Here is a 21,725-nt window from a genome sequence, read left to right as displayed (position 1 = left end):
ACATGACAAGACAAACAAAAATAAATTCTCTCAATATTTCTCTCTAACCTAAGAAAATTGGTAATTTTTGTTCTGTACTTACCTGTTTAATATTTCGGTAATTAACAAAAATAATGCGCAAATAGGTCGCTGAATGGTTAGCACTTAGAAGCATTTGTTAAAGTGGCAGATATAAGCCTTCCATTCATTTTAACTATCTTAAATTTACCGCTGCTGAGATGTTCAGTAACAACGTAAAGCGGCTTTTAGTCTGGCATACAAAATGCAGTATAAGAACTACAAGTGTTCGCTGTTTGAGTACTGCCGAAGATGTTACTTCTCTCTCGAAACCGACCACAAATTTTAAGGGGGACTACGATGTGATCATCGCTGGTGGAGGAATGGTCGGCTGCAGCCTTGCGTGTGCTCTAGGTATGTTACATAAACAGGTTCTATTTAACACCATTTAAAAAAGTGCCTCTGCTAAGTCTGGGGTTTATTATTGTGTCTTATTAGAATCTTTTAGCCCAATGTTGTGGTGTTTACCTATAAAAAGTTCATTGAACTCATGTCTTTCCAGTTGTTATGATAGTAGGCACTGATTATTCACTACAATACATTAAGCTATTTTACTGGGTTGCTCAAATAACTGGGTTGAGGGGGTCAGATAGGGCAGTTGCTCCTTGTAAAGCACTTGTACTCAGCTACATCCGGTTAGACTGGAAGCCAACCCCAACATAATTGAGAAAAAGGCTTGGAGGATGATGTCATTAAGCTATTTTACTTCTGCTAAATACTACCTCCTTAAGTCATGAATAATGAAGTGCCCTAATTTACCTTCCAGCCAAGGATTCGTTGCTCTCTAACTTAAAAGTGCTGTTATTGGAAGGCAGTCCTAACAAAAGCTTCCAGCTGAAGCCGGAGTACAGCAACCGAGTTGTGGCCCTCAACCAGAACACCAAGGCTTTGATGAGCTCCTTAGACGTGTGGAGACACGTTGAGGCTATGAGGTTACAGCCTGTCAGACATATGCAAGTAAGTATAAAAAAGCAAACAGCCCTATCAATATTGTCTCTTGCAATAAAAATAAAAAACTAATATATTTCCTATGGCTTCCAAACAAACAAGGTACTTTGAATTTAATTAACTCACTGTAGAAAACCAGCTACTACACATACAAACCCAGCGGTTTCACCTACTTTTCACTTAATGTGAAAAGAAAATGATGAATAACTTACACTATCAACTTTATTTGTTGCAACTACAACAGTTTCATATATTAAAGACCCTTACATATATTTTTAAATATCATTTTTACCCTTATAGGTGTGGGATGCATGTTCAGATGTTATGATAGCCTTCAACAGCGAGGAGTTGTTAGATGACGATGTGGCCTACATAGTGGAGAATGATGTCATGCTGCATGCTATAAACAAAGAACTATCTACTGCTGCGAAGGACAATATTCAGATAGTGTATGATGCTAAAATTGCTGGCTACCAGCTGCCCAAACAAGAGGATCTTAAGCCAAAGAGCTCTGTTCAGATGGCCAATGGAGATACTTACTCCTGTAAGCTTTTGGTGAGTACATCTATTCACAAATATGTAGGCACATAGTTTATGATGATCGGTTCTTTAAAATCAGTCATTAAGGTAAGAATAATTTAAAACAATATGAAAATAATCGAGATTGTAATTCTTAAAAAGATAGGCATAACAATTTTGTATAACAACACCTGTAAATTCAAACAGCAGTACTTAAAGATATATGGATAACATTATAATATAGTCTCCAACACCAGACTGCATAATATAAAAGATAAGAATTAGCTTATCCATATCTATTTAAGGTGGCTGACTGATTTTATTTTCAATCTGATTTAGCCTCGTTTCTGTTGTATCTATTAACTTGTTTACCCTCTTTGTTAATTCTAATAACTGTGTTTTTATATCCACCATACATATTTCTTGTATGGCATTGATATTGAGTGACTGTGGTCTGATTCTGTCCGCATTTGATGCTGATGTGGTCCGCTTTCTTCTCTCAACTTGTTGGCTCTCCGATGAATATCTGTCAAACAAGTTACTTTTCCTCTTGACTAGGTCTTGCTTTGGAGCCTCCTCTTCTCCCTTACATTTCCTTATTCTAAACACGTAGTTGTTGTTGTGTTTTATGCTTTTCCGTGTACTTTTCCGACTGGCCACCATTTTGTAGACAGATGCTATTAAATCTTTCGGGATCTGAAATGATACATGAAGTGTTTATGAAGTTAATTTGAGTGCCATGAGAAATCAAAGGAAGGAGTAGGTAGTAGCGTGAAATTTTTATGGATTAAGTTGAGGAGTCGTAGAACTCTGCTCTTGTGACAAAGTAAGCTTACCCTGTTCTCCCTGGGGTCGTTCGGTCGTATCGTGAGCGTGCGCGTATGAGAGGCGGTCAGCAGAGCCCCCCAGCGCAGCACGCCGAGCAATTGCTTGGGCGCGCACGTCAGGAGTGAGCTGAATAGCATGCTTTCGAGGTGTGCTACTAGTTGTGTTTGACGAACTAGCCTGTCTAGACCTGCGCTCTCTTGCAATGCCTGGAAATTATAAAAGATATCGATGAATATTAAATAGAAAGGAAATAATACAGATATGTATTTCCTAACTTGCGCTTATGAAACTGTGGAGGTATTTAGATAGTTTATGAGATCTCTTAGATAATTCGCCCGCTGGTGCATTTTATAGCGAACCTGAATTAAATGGACATGAATGCGAAAGGTAAATATTTAGTACCTATCTTTCACTGCATGTCACAAACCTGAATATCGCTAACAGCCAATCCAACCAGAAGGTTGGTCAGTATAACTGTGACAAGGACCACGAATATCAGGAACATTCCATGCGCAGTAGCCGGGTAATGAGACTGCGTGGTACTGTTGCTGTAGAATATGTCCTCATACTCCAGTTCCCCTGACATCATCATGACAGTCTTCACTAGAGATGCGGGGAGCTGGAACGCGGCATAGTTGCTGAATAGCACGCTGAACGCCAGTCCAAAGGCTATCAGCAAACAGCTGTATGCCAGCAGAAATGTTGCGAAGTTCACCGTTACTGAAAAAATAAGTTCAAAGCATGTCATTATTTCTACATAATGTGGCATTCCCATGTTGAATAAAGTCCTTACCCGTCGTGAACATTTGCACATATAAACCGAACGTTGGAAACCGGCCGATGATCATCATCAACTCCAGCCAACAAAAGAATATAGTAATAGCTGCGATATCGTGCTGCCAATTTGATGTATTATGTCTTATCTCACCATTATCCCACCTAGGTATCTGGGAAAATAAAATACATTATTGCATTAACGGGCTTCAGCGTTGCAATGATCAATGATTTATTGCTCAGTAATCTTACCGTACACAAAAATACTCCTAAAATAATCAACCATTGCAACCAATTTTCCCATTGCCTAATGTATGCAGACCAATCCAGGCATGATTGAAATATCTCCTTAGACAAGAAACAGGTGTTCAGTAAGAGTATTAGGTACTGGACTGGTCGAAGATATGTTGGCACATCACAACTTCTTGATTCACATAAAAATATTTCTGAAATACAAAAGGTACTAATTTACTTAAAGGTACGAAATATGTACTTATAATATCGATTGAACTAATGTGATACGTACGGAGAATATAGAGACTGTACAAAGTAATAAACAGTGCGTGATAGATAAAGCTCATAACGAAAAACTTTCGTATCCTTCGCCATTTTAGGAAAAGAAACGTTTCTGCAACTGGATGTTTCAGGACGTCTTTTCGGCCCACCTGTAATTATTTAAGTCTTTTGTTAATATTTGATGGTACACTTTTATCGAAAACGAATAGAAAATTCAGTTGGTAGGTACCTCAATAAAAGCTAATAACAGCTCAGCTTCGCCTCTACTAAGGCAGGGCACTAAAGGCCTGAAGTCTATGACGAGCTCGCAATCAACGTCGCCCAACTCATGTTCACTGACATGCACCGCATCGTCTAGCTTGCACAAATACCGCGGTATCACGTCCGGCACCCGCCTCACTATAAACGACAGCGCCGATACACCGCCGTTCGTACGCAGAGTCACGTCACCCCCATAGTCTGGAAACAGTTTCATAAGTGTTCAGAAAATACTTCTTCCCAATGGTTAGAATAACAGGCATTTGACTTTTGAGATATTGCCGTAATATAAACAACGTGAATTTATGCGGTGCTACGGTACAACACGTGTGAATCACTGGAACAAGATTGCTGAACTTTAAACGTTGATTTTGGAAACATTGTAATTAATTGTTTGTAAAATTCATCTATTTCCATAATACATTACCTAACAATAACAATACGCAGGCGGAGAACTCATTTAAGGCGGCAATATGCAGAGGAGTGTATCCGAAATTATCAGGTGCATTAGGGTCGGCTCCTGCAGACAGGAGCGTCCGTGCTACATCGCAAGCACGAGCTCCTCTGACGATGGCTCCGTGCAGGGGGGTTCGTCCGTCTCCGTCTCGAGCCCGAACGTCTGCACGTTTGATCACTAGCAACTCGACAACTTCTAGTGATTGTGCTAATGCGGCTGTAACATTACATCAAATATAATTACGTAATTCACGTAAAACCTAAGCATGGCTAACTCAATAAGTAATAGTTAAATCATGTTTTGGGGTTTTACCTAGATGTAACGGAGTTTGTCCTCTTAAGTTCGGCAAATCAATGCGTGCTCCGTGTTCGAGAAGTAGTCTTGCGCACTCTGCGTGACCGTCTTCAGCTGCCAGGTGTAAGGCCGTAGCCCTACCAGCTCCCAATGCTGCTCTAACGTCAGCTCCCGCGTCCAATAATAACTTAGTGCATGATGCCGAACCAAGAGACGCCGCCACATGCAAGGGTGTCTCAGTGAATACCTGTGTAAACAGATTTGGGGCTTGTTAATATTGTTTTGGAGCGTTTCCGATACTGTGTTTATATTGAATGATGAGTTATAATCTGGTTAATTCGCCGTATACAATCAAAAACAGGATGCACCTGCGGTGTGTCAGGACACGCGCCTGCTGCTAATAACTCCTTGACGACTATAGGCGCGTCGCTCAGTACCGCATAATGTAGGGGAGACCGCTCGCTGAGACCGGCATTAACGTCGGCTCCGTAAGCAATTAACACCTGTCGAAATAAATTAAATATTACAGCACTTAGACTTTTATGGGTCATCTTTTATCTTTAAAAATATTCTGTTTACCTTGACGCACGCCAAGCTCTTCGCGCTCGCAGCGCAATGCAGTGGTGTGGCTTTTTTGTCTGTCGATGTGTCCCACATGTTCGGATTTGCTCCGTGCTCCAGTAACAGTTTGGAACACTCATCGCTGCCTACTAAACAACTTAAATGCAGACATGTTCTGAAAGTGTTGAGTATTTATTAGCTACACAACTATAAAATATTTCATTTACTTATTATTTAGCGTTACCTTCCAGCTTCATCAGTTCGATTCGGGTCGAGTCCCAGCTTTAACAATCTGGAAAGCAATGAACTCCGCCCGAGCCAGCAAGCCCACAATGCAGCTGTTAACAGCCCATTTTCTGTGTTCGATGCGATTTCTATAGTCTCATCATAGTGTCCAGATTCAATGGTTGTAGATATTTCTTCGGCAAGTGGGAGATGTCGTAAATTGTAATCAATTTCATCTGAAAAACGTATTATAAGAATTTATCCGGGGCGTGCCAAATTGTTGAATGAAATCAAGTTGTGACATAATATACTACGTAGTTTATTTAACAGACATAGCAGGCAGTGCTACTCGACAGCTGTTAAAAAAATCAAAATTATCACCATATGTATCTGGTAGTGACCAATACTGGTGACTGTTCTGTCTGAAACTATTCATGTCAACAATAAACACATACCTAGTTCCCAAATATCCGGTGAGGGTTTGACGCGAAGACGCTCCGCGAGGTCGACCCCATGTGCGGATTCGTCGCTGGAGATGTAGGCCGCTTCCACATCGTCATCCGTGTCCTCGGGCACCTGGCTCATGCCGCCGCACCATCTCGCGCTGCCCTCGCGTAACACCTACACAATACTCCTTGTAAACACCAAACGTTACTTTGCAGTTCACACCACCACACTCCTTTGATCTCTACACGCTTAACCGACCATGAAACCATTCGTTACAGGATATAACCGCATTGTGTAGCACAAATATTATGTTAAATTATTTATGACTTACAAGTAGATGTTCTAATAAATTATTTCGGTCTTAGTAATCGATGTACGCGCTTTATTCTTAACAAAACAATTATATAAAACGTTTATTAAACATATCGTTATGAACCTTTTTCCTCTTTCTTTCATGTTCGCTACGAGTATTCGCTCTCCGCGGCCGGTGTCCGGGTGAGCGTATCATAGCGATCGCCCGCGCTTTACTGAAAACTGAAAGCTACTCAACTCCCGTTCTTGTCATCCCCGCCGATGGATGGAACCACAACACAAGAAATAATCGGATTTATTGCCAAAACATTCCATCATCCTCCTATTCGCCTTTCCAGATAATGCATACAAATCGATCATTTCTGGAAACATGTCTATTCATTTTGACGCACTTATTTATATTACATTTCAAACGTTTTGAACTTGTATCGAGCAAGTGTTTTCATGGTTTTGATAGCGTCACCAATGATTGTCGCGTGTCGCGACAGCCGGCCTACGCAATTATTTTAAGAACTACTAAAATGCTGTCCGGATTCTTTAATATCCACTGAACCAATGTCCCTTTGATTTCTATAAAAAATGATATGTAACATCGTTACAACATCTTTCAACACAAAATTAAGACTGCTTCAGTTTCCAGTTGTTTTTGACATGTAATATGTTTCTTCTTTGAATTAAATATGAAATAAGTTTACATTTTCTTCGAAATTAATTGCATTCTGTTTCTAGAGGTGTGCACATAATTTATATCCCAGCTCTGTAAATATCAATCTGAAGGTTTTGCTCAATTAGCATCATGCGTTCCTACGCAACTATAATACTTTATGTAAGCTTTGCTAAATTCATCGTATCATAAAGTGACCGAAACCACCTGCTATGCGAGTGGAACATGCAAACAATGAAATCAAACAGCCAATATTAGAACGTCATAACCGCATGATTCTGGCATACTTGATTTCGGAATTGTTGCTCTTTGCACACACTTACCTACTTGTGTTAAAATATAGGATTTTTCAATAATAGGAAAAGCTCTAACCATTATAAAGAGGTCCTGGGGGAAAGGATTGATTAAAATGAAGGGTGGATGTTCCTTCAGACGCTTTCTTGTAAAAGGATAAAAAATGTTAAAGCAGGCCGTTAACGTGACGTGGTGCCCATATAAGATAGAAGCCGTTTACTAATTTCTTACGGGGCCAAATATCTCACGTGTACCACAAAAATACCAAAGTTATATATTTGTAATAGTTAACATCAAGGTTTACAATCTATTTTAATCTCTGTTTAGACATACGTCCGACTGATGGGGTTCGGGTAAATTGTTTCTTTACATTTTACAAGATCTTCATACCGTAGATACGTGGCGATCTCCTTTGTTAGATAAACACGTATTTTTCCTGCTACATGCTTGTAGCTAGCGGGCCTTTAGCCACCTGAAAACCGCGGCTATACATCGACAGATCTACCATAACGACAGATTACTTAATAGTAACTATCAAAGACACAAGACTTTACGAGAAAAGTGCCTAAAATTACACATTACAGTTATATCCTGATAAACCAAACAAAGCAGTATTTCTCACAAGTACGCTACTAAATGTCTACTTATGGACTGGTTTATTAATTTCATAAATGTATAACAGTTTATTTATTATGTATATCGGAAACCCGGCAATCGGCCAGCTTGATTCAGGTTTCCTGGAGTCGTGAAAGGTTAATATAATGAAATATAGAGTGATTGGCTATTTTTGTCTTTACCTCAAATCTGTGAAAGCCACGTCATCGCATGTACGACTAAACATTAGTTCTTTCATTCCATTTAAAAGCTCTGCTGAGATTTCAGTCAGACATGATTGGATCAACGGCCGAAAATGCGGTTTTTACTATGTTTTTTCGTTATTTAAAAGTTAAGAACTCATTCATGAATTCTGAATTCAAACATTGCACATTCATGGAGGTTTAGGGTAACAAAGTTTGACTTACCGTTTTGGCGTTGTCTTGTATAGTTTCGCGCAGCATGGTGGCACAGTCCTATCTACCGGTGAGCACTCCACGTGAGGACCACTTCGGCATTATTTCTTAATACGCAATACGTATTTAATTCTAAATCGATCACGCTGACCTAATTGATTTTTCACCACGTCCCGGTTTCTGTGTAAGACCGGATATTGTTGGGAGCAACACGTTCATACGGAATATTTTCAAAGAAAAAGTCTGCTTCAAACTTGACATTTATAAAGATAAATAACTACATATTTGATTTACTCGACGGAAAACGTATTCTCCGAAGTCGTGACTTTCTTATGGAAATGTTTGTTTATAAAGTGGTCAGGTTTTGGTGCATGTACAAAATACAAAGCATCCTCAGTTCAATGACTTGGATGAACAGCTCGGTGAATGCAAAGAAACAACACATCTGCTTTTAGATTGCACCACCTACATTATCCTCTGTCTAAATTGTACAATTTTTAGAATGTTTCTTTTAGTATAGATCAAACAATTTTTCCCCAACCCGACCCCAACATATGTAGTTTGGGAAAAAGGCTCGGAGGATGGATGGAGAACAAACAATTTTTCAATACAAAGACAAAGCGCTGTTATAAAAATCTTAATTCATCATTGTTAGAGATGTCTAACCAACCTTGAAAACAGTAAACACACACTTTAGTAGTGATCGCAAAATAAATAAACATGATAAATATCTATCCGCATTTGTTTACAACATTCTGATAGCTGAATTGAATAGGTGTGCAAAATAGACCGTGCAAAAATTCAGGAAAAGTTATAACTTTTCGGCTAACTTTAGCTCTAGCCAGAATTGAATTTAGTACAAACGCTTGAAGTATGATCATTCATGCAATTTTTCTTTGTTGTAGTTCATTCTTTCAGGCACATACAAATAAAACTGAAATAGAATGAAGAGTCACTCTAGAAGCTTTTATAGAATATTAGATTAACGTTACATACATTGATAAAATAATATATTATGTAACTCATAGGAAAATATATGCCTGTGCATAGTAATTATTCTTCTCTGGCAGTTATAAATTAACGAACAGGAAAAATAATGTAGGTGTAGGTACCTATTTTATGATACCGAAACCGGACTTGAGACTAGAACGAGATCTATCCGGATAGTTTTCAAGTACCTAACTACTTAATTACCTCACTGTTAGGAAACTGAAAGAAATTATTTACTGGAGAGATACAAAGTAAATTAAAGGAAAAGTAGGTACTTCTAATCTGAATCTCTGTCTGATAATCTGAATCTTAGCTGCTCACACATTGCAAATTTCCCTAGGAAGGCTTGAATCAGTTGCTGTTTATGTGACTTACCTACTAATTTAACACATAGTAAGTGAATATCTGTAGAAATAGCTGCAGTAAAAATCGTAGGTATGTATACTTGGTATCAGTAAATGTACCTATGTACTTGACTCTGAGCTAGTATTTCCTTAAATGATTAACAAAGAATATATTGTTATGAAACTTTACAGATGTTAAATGACAAACTTCTAATATACGTGAAGAGTGTTTTCAACTAGCGTCCGTATATACCCCTATGTTTCAAGTTATTCCATTGTCTAACTTTCAGGTAATAGATAGATAGATAGAGGTTTTAGAACTTTTCCGTCGATTTTACACGTGATTTTTCAGAGACAAGAAAATGTCCTTACTATCTAGGATAAATTCTAGAAGGATCTGTTGACTTAATATGCATTTGTAGCATCTTTGTTTGGTTTTCTTACAAGCTTTTCTATGTTGTTGAGGTACCCTGCCTAAGGCACCCTGGAGTGCCTAGCGTACTTAGCGTAGCGTACTTAGTGTACTTAGCGTAGCGTGATTGAAGTACCTACTAATACATTTGAAATGATTATTCCTTCAAATGAACTTGTTAGAAAAAAATAGCAATGACATGAGTATTTTTTTATGCTTTTTGAACTTGTAAACTGCACTGCACTTTTTCTTTTCTCACTGGCCACCACTTTCCGCGAGATCGCGAATCATATCGTGCAAGTACCGTACAGGTACTCAGATCGGCGCACAGCACTGTTATACCAGTGCAGCCGAGCTTACACGCCATACACAAATAAACCAACACAACTAATGATCATACCGCAGTCCCAACATCTGTTTACTATGATATTTTAACAAAAGCAAAGCTATTCTTGTTATCCACTTTCAGCATCTAAGTGGATCTTCGAATCTTTGTATAAAGTCTGTCCTTTCCTATTTTCAATGCAAGTCATCTGCATCAGTACATTGGTTGCCGAGTTAAAGTTTTGATGAATTGGACAATTCCCAGGTCACTAGATAATATTCGTGTTCATCTTATAGTATCCCATTATGTCTATAGTCCCATTATGTCTATAACCTAAGGGTAAAAATAGAAGCAGTAATGGCCAGAACCAAAATATTTATTACGGTTCTGACCGATTTACTTCCATTGGAATGTATTAAATAGGTTCAACAGCCTTGCTTGGGGAGAAATGGCCAAAGACGGCTCAATATTGATATTGTATTGTCGCGTCACGTCATGTTGTACCGTACTTCGTAGGTACTCTACTTTTTGGCTGATAGTCGGCTGAAAATAGTCCTTGTATACAGGAAAAAATAAAGAAACGCCTGTAATGTTTTAATCAAATTTTATTTCATCTGTTACAGATTGGTGCTGATGGAGCCAATTCAGCAGTCCGAAAGGCAATGGGAGTGCAATATCTGTCATGGAGCTACGAGCAAATGGGCGTCGTTGCTACGTTGAATTTATCTGAAGTAAGTACCAATAAACAGATATCATAATCGAATGATAATGATAGGCGGGCCGCAAAGATCTGGTCCTGTCTTGAACACAGATTGCAACACGAATTCCATAATACGCCAGCCTTATCATTTCTCAAATTTCATCATTGATTCCTCCTAAAAGCATCTTGGATTCGTTATTAAACTAAGTATAACTCGATCAGCTTCGAATCTATTGCAGCTGACTGACAAGAATCAGATGACAAGGTAAACTAAATATTTACTACATTTTCTGTCTGGATGCTCTCAGCAAGTAGGTACTGACATTTGAACGATTGTGTCTAGACAGCGTAGACATCAACGGTACTTGCACCCTGACACAATTTGCTAGCATAGTCTAAAAGTCTTGGTGCGTCTGTAATCAAATGGCCGACAATAGGTACGTTAAAAATAGTTCAACAAAAGCTCACACATAGCGCTAGTAGCTCCCTAAAACATTATGAAAAGAAAACTATTTCGCTAACTACACAATTTAGCAGCAGCACGTGGTACTTTTTTTCGGGAATGGTTTAATTTTGGAAGGCTAGAACTTGCACGTGTTAATTTTTATAAGATAAACTATCAAGCTATATAAATAAATACATGCCTTCACCAAGGCTGTCCAGTAACAAGTACGCTTACTATAAATAACGATATACAAGTTACCGTAGATATAATTGCTATTCTTTACACAGCTCACGCACATACCTACGTAATTATGTATTTGTGATCTCTAAGGCCAAACATGGATTTACGCCTGATGTAATCAGGGTAAACCCGTCGCTATCTGTCACATACTTTGGACACCTAAAACCGTAGAATTATGTGGTTTCCACTTTAGGCAATATCAAAATTTATAACAAAATAATTAGGTACCTGTTTATTTTTAAAGTAAAACATTGGGTCATTGGTTCAGGGATAGTGTTAGATAAATAATTTGCGGTTGCAAATTATTTTTGTGACCTAATAACATTTAAAAAGCCAATCTGTCAGGATTTTCCCCGCGGTTGAAATACTATCTTAGGGAACTCCTTAACTTTACCTTACTTAATACTTACCTAATAGTATAACCTTCTACCTGCCACAGCTTCAAACCTTCTTACCATATTACATTGAAATTCAGTGGTTTACCACAATGTATTTATTACATTAGCAAAATATATACCTTGTAAACAATGTACTTACAAGAATTAAAAAGCCTTTTTATCAATTCCAGGAGTGCGAGAACACAACAGCCTGGCAACGCTGGTTGCCCACGGGTCCGGTTGCAATTCTTCCTCTAGACTCCAAACGAAGCTCGTTGGTATGGTCCACTTGGCAGGACGACGCTAAGGAGCTACTGAAATTACCTGAAGACCAGTTTGTGGACGCATTGAATGATGCTCTGGTAAAATATATTTTTATTCTGTAATTAGATTACCTAGGTATAATGACTACTATGCCATTAATGATATATAGCATAGCAATCAATATAGTTTATACTGCGTAGGTACCTGACTTGATGTAGGTGTGTTAGTAAATCTCCGCTTAAACATTCGGGGGAAAACATGAATGAATTTGTTTTAGGTGTTTTACATTTTATTAACTACTAAATAACATTTCCATATCTGGTTTTCCAAACCGCAAACACAAACAAAATTGCAATAAAATTATATAAAGAACTCTATTCCCACGCTCAGTCATGGGAAATTGACTGTATCATCACATTATTTTTAAAATATCACTATCAAATACCATTCAAGCATCGGTTATTCATTTTTAAGTAGGTATGAATATGTACTCTCATGGTAGGTATGTATATGTATACTTTTGCACACATTTGATCATCGAATGACCCCTCCCTCTGTAGGTTAGCAGCAGACTCCTACTGTCTAAAACCCAACATGTTCCTTCGCAGGCCTTTCATGTACCAGGGCTGCGGTAACTCTTTCGAACAATCCCGCAGCCTTATCCTTTTGCACGCCTCAACTTGAGATAACACTTTCAAAAACAGCAATAACATACTAAGCAACGTATCTCACATTCCAGTGGAAACAATACCCCCGCAACACTGGGATCGAAACCGTGACGTCTTGGACGAGTTCGTGGCTAAAGCGAGTGGGTCTGCCCGACGGAACTGCGCGCCAACTGCCGCCTTCCATCTCCAATGTGGCTCCTAACTCTCGGGCGGCTTTCCCGCTAGGGTTCGGGCATAGCACGCGGTATATTGGACCTGGAGTCGCGCTTATTGGGTAATGTGGTTAACGTAGTACTAAGAAAGGCAATAAACATGAATTAGAAATTAAACAAATTGTGACTATGGTCGTGCCAAATAAACCCAGTCCGCTAGGTATACGCCAGGTAGCTAAAGACTGTCGCTGATTTTATTGTATTTAGCTGCAATCATAGTTTCTTAACTATGATGTGAAAGGTCTTTTTATTTCTTTACAATCCGAAAAATAATTTGTCTCTTGTGGAATTCTGACTTTGTAATAGTAGCGACATCTATCTTGCTACTTTAGAACTGTACATGATAAGCAGAAGCTAGAACTATTATATTCTACCTTCGCGTTGTAGATGGCGCCACTGCCATAGACCCACATTAACAAGAAACCTACTCTAACAGCCAGTTTCTTCATCAAAAGTTAAAGCCAAAGTAAAAGTCAAAGTAATGTCTAAAGTAAAAGTAATGGTCAAATTCAATGTTTCTATTAGTTCTGCTGTCACTTTAGCCGTAACTTTGACTTTAGACATTACTTTAACTTTAACTTTTGATGAAGAAACTGGCCGTAAAAGTAATGCAGTTAAGAATTAAACTAATAATTATGTTTTTTTTTTTTCAGCGATGCAGCTCACCGCGTTCACCCTTTGGCTGGACAAGGTGTCAATCTTGGTTTTGGTGACGTCAAAGATCTCACACATTTACTATCGGAAGCTATGTACAGCGGACTAGAAATAAGTATGGTTCATTCAGAAAGACTGAAGTAGAAATATCTCAATAAGTGTAGTGTCTTTTGGAACCGCAATAAACTATTAAACTATTTTCAAATATGTGTCCCTATGGTAACTTACCCACCTAAAGTTACAGGAAAACCCACAACTTGAAAGTGGCCCGGCTAAAGTATACTTACAAACACCTCCATGACCTCTGAAAATGCTAGATTAATTGATCATTATTATTCTCAGTTATCTATCATCAATATTATGTTATTATATGTATGTTATTTTTGAATCAGAGTTTTTGAATCCAAACTAAAAAATTTTAGATACTTTAATATTGATTGTGAGTTTTTATTTCAGCTCACCCAGATTGGATGGGAAAATACGAGAGTGTACGCCAGAGGCATAACGTGCCTACCCAGCTCATGATAGAGATGTTGCACCGCATTTATACTGTGGACCTGATGCCTGTAGTGTTGGCGCGAAGCGTCGGCCTGCAGATCACTAACGCGTTACAACCTTTGAAGGTACCTTGTCAATTTAACTCTTAAAATATGGTAAAATGCGTATTTTCATTAATTCTCATTCCCATCACTGTATAGTATAGTATATGCGAGTTCGTTAACCTGCTTTTTACATGATTTATTTATGATAGGAGACATATGTGATAAGATAAGATCCATGCTGCCTCTGACAATGCGGTGCATCGACTTGCTTAGAAGAAAAACAGATATTTGGTGTCGAAAAATTAATCACGCCAAAGGGACAATGTAAATTCTACTTTCACTAAAAAAATAACTGATTCGTTTGATCAATCTAATGCTTTATAATTATTTGTGGACTAATAATTTTAATGAATGATCGCCTTTCACACGCAAGTTATTTACGCTAGCTTGTCTGCATCCATCGTCTAATGGGAAACATTTGAATGTTCCTGAATAATTTCATGGTAACTAATTATTGCATGTCTTCTTGCATTTTGGAAAATATTGTTACTTTTATTATTTGTTAACCCTTAAAAAGCCTGCAAACATAGGTAAAGTTCACGGTAATGATTCTGATATCCTATCTTAACTCTTGAGCGGTTGCAAGCGTGATGTTATGATATTACAAAACGTGTGTACGTGCGCTACGTATGACACAATGTTTTGCTTAACTAGCTATCGTTCCGTATTGCACCAGCACTTTCATAACATTGATTACCTTAACGAAACCGCAGAATGCGTAACAGTTATTTGTTTATGCATTTCAAACCATTATTCACAATAGCAAGTAACGCAATCAAACCAACATTTCATTATATTGTCGTGATAAGTACCTACATATATTAATGAAATTTCATTAATGAGCTGACGAACTTTATCAACAGGCATATTTCTGTAAAATATAAATAATAAATTACCATGGTTGTATTTAATATTTATTCCTGGTTTAATTCCAGACTATTGAAAAGACAGTTACAGTTTTAAGATTTACTAAATTTCACTATATAGATAGATCTACCATACCTTAATATCAATGAACTTTGCGTAGACGTCAAGAACACTGCCCTTTTTAAGGCAATGTCGTCATTGTTAGGTCACTTTAGTGACGTAAAGGTCACTCCGTCTACGAAAACAAAAGAAACCGACAGATAATAAGTAAAATTTATAGGAGTTTATGTTATTTATAAATATACATGCATGGCATATGATGACTATTAGCATTTTATCAGATTTAAAACCCTGAATGCCGCTTGCATCTTTTTACAACTACCTATCTCGCCTAAATTGCACGTAATTTGCTAATTACTACAACTCAACAACATCAATTACCTAACTAATCATTTAAAATCGCTTAAATGATCCCTTTACATTACGGTTCTGTAATTTATTTTCAAACCCTTCGCACTAATGAGTAGTACCAAGAAGTATGTTTATAATTAGTTCCTAAGAGTTTTACAATGATTACAAGTTTAGAATTAAATTTTTGTTAACTAGTAAGTACATGTCGTTAGAATAGTAAAATACAGTATTCCTTATTTGTTTCAGAAAATGATAATGTCCCATGCAACAACATAAAATGTTATTAGTCCCCACGTTGGAATGGCAATCGCATCGAGGTCACACAATTCACAGAAAGCTTATCGGCAGCCTCAACGGCGTGGTCAAGGAAAACTGTTTGATGTATTATTTAGTTAAATAAACTTTAAATTATGTTACTACAAATTGTTTTACATTATATCATCTACCACCACCATTCTAGAAAAAGGCGGTTCCATTTGTGTTCTCAGTAAAATACTTTGTTTATACGGATAAAACGTAGATTCCCAGAAACCCGGGTCTAGGAAATAAGTATTTAACAGGAATGTAGGAACAAAAGCTGAGCAAATAATACTTGATTCCACGAAAAATAATAATTGAGCTCATCAAATAGTGGGCACTCCGTTAAAGTAATCGGATTATGTTAAATACCCTAATACCTCTCAATCTAATACCTCTCTCTGGTAATACAATGAGACAATTAACGAGAATGATTAACGGTTTCCACGGAAAAACATTTCTATACGAAAATAAAAACAAATGGCTATCTAATATTTTAAGTAAAGTGTTTGTAAGTAATTTGTTATTTAAATGCGTAGACACGATAAAAGATTTGTCAGCACGATAACAATTCTGCGCATTTCAACTATTGCGCAGATTGAAAGTCGAAGAAGATATGAAATCTCTATCTTATCTGTTTATAAACAAGTTCACTGGTTAGTCTTTTGCTACCGGGAATTCCTTTGAGAAATTAATGTTAGGCGACGCAGCCGGTCATATTGGCGTCGCTATAAATAAATATTGGTTGGTACAGTCAACTTCAGGTCAGTGGTAACAGTTTTATAGGAAAATCGCACTTATTACTATTGAGTTAAGGTGCATGACAGTTACCACTGATGTGCGGTCTACCGTACTCTTGTTTTAAAAACACCATGTACGCAACCATTTTGACGATGATTCTTGGAACAAACCATAGACTTATAAGCTCGATGGAACAAACAGTCTACTGATAATAAGAATGTCAGTAACAGTCCTGGGCCCCGATTCTCCTAAGTTAATAATGTCAAAATCGAATCGCAATATGATCGTAATAGCAGTTTTAACCATATCGGGCATTCTGCTACTAATAAAAGACCAATCGTATTCGATTGACATTTGATTGGTGTGCGATTGGTCTGCTATTTTGATGATTTTGGTCTATACGGTAGTTTGCTGTACAATCATTTTGCAATCGTAAATCATTTGCAGACAAAATGATTCATTATTCAATGACAGAAAAGGATAAAAACGTTTATTTCAAAGAAAAAATAGCGGAATGCCACATACGCTTCAATCGTAATCGAGTCGGGATTGGATCTCAGTCGAATCGAGTCGAACGTCAATCGAATGGCGCTTAAGTAAAATTAGGAGAATCGGGCCCCTGATAATGTGTACACACAGTATGCTTTGTTATCGGTTTTTGTGGGTTGGTGTGAACAAAATGATAATATGACTATACTAGAGACACAAACAACATATGATGATATGAGTTACGTCCTACTTAATTTTAAAGCGTTTCACGCGGTGTCAGTGGTGGTATTATCATACAAGCTCAAAAGCCCGGCTTGCCTTGCTAAAATGCTCAATTGACTCAATAAAGAATCAATATCGAACGCGAACTATTTAAAAGTTCGCGCGCTTAATTGTATCTACTCTTTCAAATACTATCTCTGTCCCTTTCGCAAATAAAGCGATGTGCATGTGTATATTAATGATTAAAGGTAGAAACACATTATTGAAACGCCACGCCACCCGACAAAACGTGATGCGTGTTGAGTGGAATCAATTCGTACTATTTTCTATGCCTAGAATCACATTATAAACACCCGACGCAACAACATGCGCGCACACGCCACCCGATCCCTGACTGCCAGATCAACGTGTCGCCGGTGGTGGGATAAACACGCACCGCTCGCAGTGTGTTTCTAGTGCAGACCCGACGCCACGCGTCATTTGTTCGAGAACTTTCTTTGATTTTGCGCGCGGATTTTGACGTGACAACGTCTTATAAATTGGTTTGCCGGGTGACACTTCAAGAAACTGCGTTACGCTCCGCTCACGTTATGCGCTCACAATGAGAGCGAGTGAGAGGCACGCGTCCCTTCCACTCGGGCATGGTTAGCCCGCCTAAGAGCGAGAGAGACAGACATAAAAAGTGAAAAGTAAATGCTGTTTCATTGTACGCAAATGTATTGCAAGTTATTGTATGTATATTTGTATAAATTTTGTTAATATGAAATTCAGTGCGAGATTCTTTGTATAAATTAATGTTTTAAATATAATTCTTTGTATAAATAAATGTTTTAAATTGTTACTATTATTTCATCCTTCTTCCTACTATACGAATGAATATTCACATTAAAATTATTTTACCACTCAAAGTCGTTGTCACGTAAAACTTTCGCCCGTATACCGACTTTACAGGCAACCAATTTTTTTTATTTGCATCTTTTGGAAATGAGGGACGAACAATTAATAGAATTAGTGAAACGATATCCTATTCTATATAATACTAATTTAGCTCAGTACAGGGACCATACTGTACGAAATAATGCTTGGTAAGAAATTGCAGGGGTAATGGATACACCAGGAAATTTTTATTACGAATATTATTTATTACAAAATAGAATATACTTATTTGTTACTTGAATATATATACCTATGTTAACTAAATATACATATATCTCGTATGAACTTATTTTCATTTATTTCATGCACCCAGTAACGTCTAGTTTGTTTCTTATTCTTGAGTCGTTTCAGTAACATATATGTACCCAAAATTTGCATCAATCCATCTTCAAAATCTTCATCTGACTCGTTATTTAGAAGATCCATAGTACACGACTATACATGTTCACCGCCGCACATAGACTGAATTAAAAAATTGCAAGCGTGTCGTGGCATCACGTGTTGGTAATGTGCACAGTGCTCATGGGGTGGCGACACGTTGTGTGGCGTGGCGTTTCAATAATGTGTTTCTACCTTAAATCTATGTGTGCATGCCTCTCTCTGACCTCTGACTGACGCGAGTCATGACCTTGTCAAAGTCAGTTTTTTTTTTTTTATAATTTATTCTTGGCCATAGATACAAGTCTTTCAGCCGAAAACATGGATAATTTTTAAAATATTTCTAAATTACAAAGAAAAAATAATCTTCTTAAATTAAATTAAAAATAATAATCTACTTATTTGCAATACAATACTCTTAACTTAACACCTTTTTATATTTTTTCTACCGTGTTACATATATATTTATACAATGTCTTATAAAACTTCTTGTTGGCAAGTAGTTCCTGAACTTGGCGGGGAACACTTTGTTGAATTTCTTCACATTCACATATTTCAGTTACTAAAATTAAACGTTGGATATTAAAATTTGCACATTTCAGAACAATATGATCCAGATCAGCAACTTCAGCATCACAGTATTTACATCGGCTATCGTTATATATATTTATTCTGTTCAAGTGAGCTGGCGTTAAGCAGTGTCCTAATCGCATGCGAGTTATAGTTGTTATAAATCTTCTATTAATATATTCACAATTATTAAACCATGGTTTTCTTCGTAATTCTTTTTGGATATCTGCATACCACTTGCCTTTATTTTCTAGGGTTAGTGTCCAGTAGTCATTCCACAATTTACGGTTGATCTCTTTGATGTGGCTGTGGTAATCTGAAAATGGAACCTTCACAAGCTCTGTCTGGTCATCATAATGTTCCCAATGTGTTGCAGCGTCAGCAATTTCATTTCCGGTTATGCCACTGTGCGAAGGCACCCATACGAACTCTACATTAATAAACTTATCCAGTAACTGTTTGGTCTTAACTCTAATTTCATATAATATATAATTAAGCTTAAAAGACATATTTACATTGTTTAAAGCAGATAGTACACTCTTAGAATCCGAAACTATGAGAATTGTATGTACATTATTTACAGAAATTGCATGTTGTAATGCACAATAAATAGCATAGCTTTCTGCAGTGAAAACGCTACATGCTGCATTTAATTTTATACATTTAGTAAAGTCCAGTTGTGGATCATAAAATGCTGCTCTTACATTATGATCTGTTTTAGAGCCATCTGTGTATATAATATAATTATCTGGTTTATTATCAATAAACATTGAGAAATCAAATTTATTGTGCACTACATCTAAATGAACTGTAAAATTGTTAATTAAACTAGGAAAAGGAATTTTATACATAGGCCAAATATCATGAACAGCAATATCTTTTGAATTCTTATTTACATAGTAAAATATTGTTGTAATTCCAGGTAGACTTCCACCTATCAAGGAAGAAGCAGAAATATTACATGAAATTGACTGAGAGACCCTGTGATCTACTACCAGTTTCTTATGTAAATGACTATTTGATGAAATGATCTTCAAGAAAAATCTCTCAGCCAACATCAACCTACGTAACATCAAGGGTGGTATACATGTCTCAACTTCCAATGAGTTAATTGGTGTGGAACGCATGGCTCCACAAATAAGTCTCAGTCCCATATTTTGGATTACATCCAATTTTCTTAGTAAGGTGGTACTGGCATTCATATAAGCTAAACTGCTGTAATCAAAATGACTTCTTACTATACTTTTGTATAACATACTCATAACTTTGGGGTCAGATCCCCAAAAACTACCTGCTAAATAGCGCAATATGTTTATGCCATTCAGTGCTTTGCTGCATATATGTTTGATATGATCATCAAACTTTAATTGATCATCAATAATAATCCCTAGGAATTTATGTTGTTTAACAATAGGAATTTCTACATTGTTGTACAAAATTTTCACATTAAAATTAGTGTTTCGATTTTTACTAACAATTAGAACTGAACTTTTTCCAGGACTTATTTCTAACTTAAGTTTATTGTGGTAATAGTAATACAATTGATTCAAAGCAGTATTTATTTTGACCTTAGCTATTTCTATATTTTGATGTATGCTATACAAAAGTAAGTCATCTGCAAATTGTAATATTTTAACATCTGGTACATTTACAAATTTTAATATTTCAGAGGTGTATAAATTATAAAGTAAAGGAGACAGAGTGGCTCCTTGCATTGTGCCCTTATTAACAGTCTTAGGGCCATGTAATTTATTGTTGTATTTTACAAACACAGTTCTATTGTTCAAAAAGTTGTAAAGCCATTTAAGTATATGACCTGGGATACCAATATCATGGGATATTTGAATAAGTTCCTCTATATTTACATTGTCAAAAGCCCCTTTTATGTCTAAAAATACACAAATTGCATTGGAGTGACTTAATTTAACCTGACCTATATCTGATAATAAAGAAACAAAGCTTTCAGAGCAACTTTTACCTTTTCTGAAGCCAAACTGAATAGAAGGGATTAAATTTTGTGATTCAACAAAATAATCTAGTCTTGTCTTTAACATATTTTCAAAAAGCTTACCTAAACAAGATGATAAAGAAATAGGTCTATAAGAAGATGCATCGTTTAAAGGTTTATTCGGTTTTAAAATTGGAATGACACATTGTGTCTTCCAAGGCTCTGGTATAGTTGTTATGGACCAAGTGATAAATTGGGCAGTATACATAATGCCCGGTCATTATGAATAATGCTCAATATTAGAGTGCAATTTGATAATAATTATTCAAACAATCAAATTGACCGGTATTAGAAATGTTGATTAAATGAAAGCCCCAATAATTCAGACAGAATGTTTATTAGCGTTATACTTATTTTACTGCACATTATAATGATCTACTACGCACGCCATTATCAAAGCTCACCGGAA

General features: G+C 36.9%; 2 protein-coding genes and 1 long non-coding RNA gene across 8 annotated transcripts; 2 read left to right on the top strand and 1 right to left on the bottom strand.

The window, feature by feature from the left end:
• The first annotated feature begins 15 nt into the window (after positions 1-15).
• On the top strand, positions 16-16,098 carry LOC110379099 (ubiquinone biosynthesis monooxygenase COQ6, mitochondrial). The gene is made up of 9 exons (XM_021338618.3): positions 16-411; positions 824-1,014; positions 1,306-1,560; positions 10,859-10,966; positions 12,189-12,359; positions 13,001-13,203; positions 13,795-13,910; positions 14,252-14,418; positions 15,922-16,098. The coding sequence occupies exons 1-9, from the start codon at positions 219-221 to the stop codon at positions 15,949-15,951; spliced, it is 1,434 nt and encodes a 477-aa protein (XP_021194293.3). The 5' UTR covers positions 16-218; the 3' UTR covers positions 15,952-16,098.
• Positions 1,655-10,307, bottom strand: LOC110379098 (transient receptor potential channel pyrexia). Of its 5 annotated transcripts, none has more exons than XM_064039825.1 (15): positions 10,051-10,307; positions 8,177-8,344; positions 5,893-6,058; positions 5,457-5,673; positions 5,231-5,387; positions 5,020-5,154; positions 4,670-4,898; positions 4,328-4,573; positions 3,872-4,101; positions 3,653-3,791; positions 3,379-3,572; positions 3,146-3,299; positions 2,780-3,072; positions 2,361-2,558; positions 1,655-2,220 (listed from the first exon to the last, which is right to left on the bottom strand). In XM_064039825.1, exons 2-15 carry the CDS (start codon positions 8,210-8,212, stop codon positions 1,825-1,827), a joined length of 2,790 nt encoding a protein of 929 aa, XP_063895895.1. In that variant the 5' UTR covers positions 8,213-8,344; positions 10,051-10,307; the 3' UTR covers positions 1,655-1,824. The 5 variants fall into 5 exon arrangements, with proteins under 5 accessions (XP_063895895.1, XP_063895896.1, XP_063895894.1 ...); XM_064039826.1 differs by lacking the exon at positions 10,051-10,307 and adding an exon at positions 9,943-9,959; XM_064039824.1 differs by lacking the exon at positions 10,051-10,307 and having other exon boundaries at positions 8,177-8,562.
• Positions 16,099-19,008: 2,910 nt separating the features above from the next.
• On the top strand, positions 19,009-21,221 carry LOC135118292 (uncharacterized). Of its 2 annotated transcripts, none has more exons than XR_010277492.1 (2): positions 19,009-19,376; positions 19,563-21,221. It is a non-coding gene; the product is annotated as an uncharacterized LOC135118292 (long non-coding RNA). The 2 variants fall into 2 exon arrangements; XR_010277491.1 differs by having other exon boundaries at positions 19,009-19,418.
• The last annotated feature ends 504 nt before the right edge of the window (positions 21,222-21,725 follow it).

This window comes from Helicoverpa armigera, chromosome 20, assembly GCF_030705265.1.
Source record: "Helicoverpa armigera isolate CAAS_96S chromosome 20, ASM3070526v1, whole genome shotgun sequence".
Classification (NCBI taxonomy): Eukaryota; Metazoa; Arthropoda; class Insecta; order Lepidoptera; family Noctuidae; genus Helicoverpa; species Helicoverpa armigera.
The sequence above is the reverse complement of the archived record's forward strand: the minus strand, read 5'-3'. Positions and strand labels throughout refer to the sequence as shown.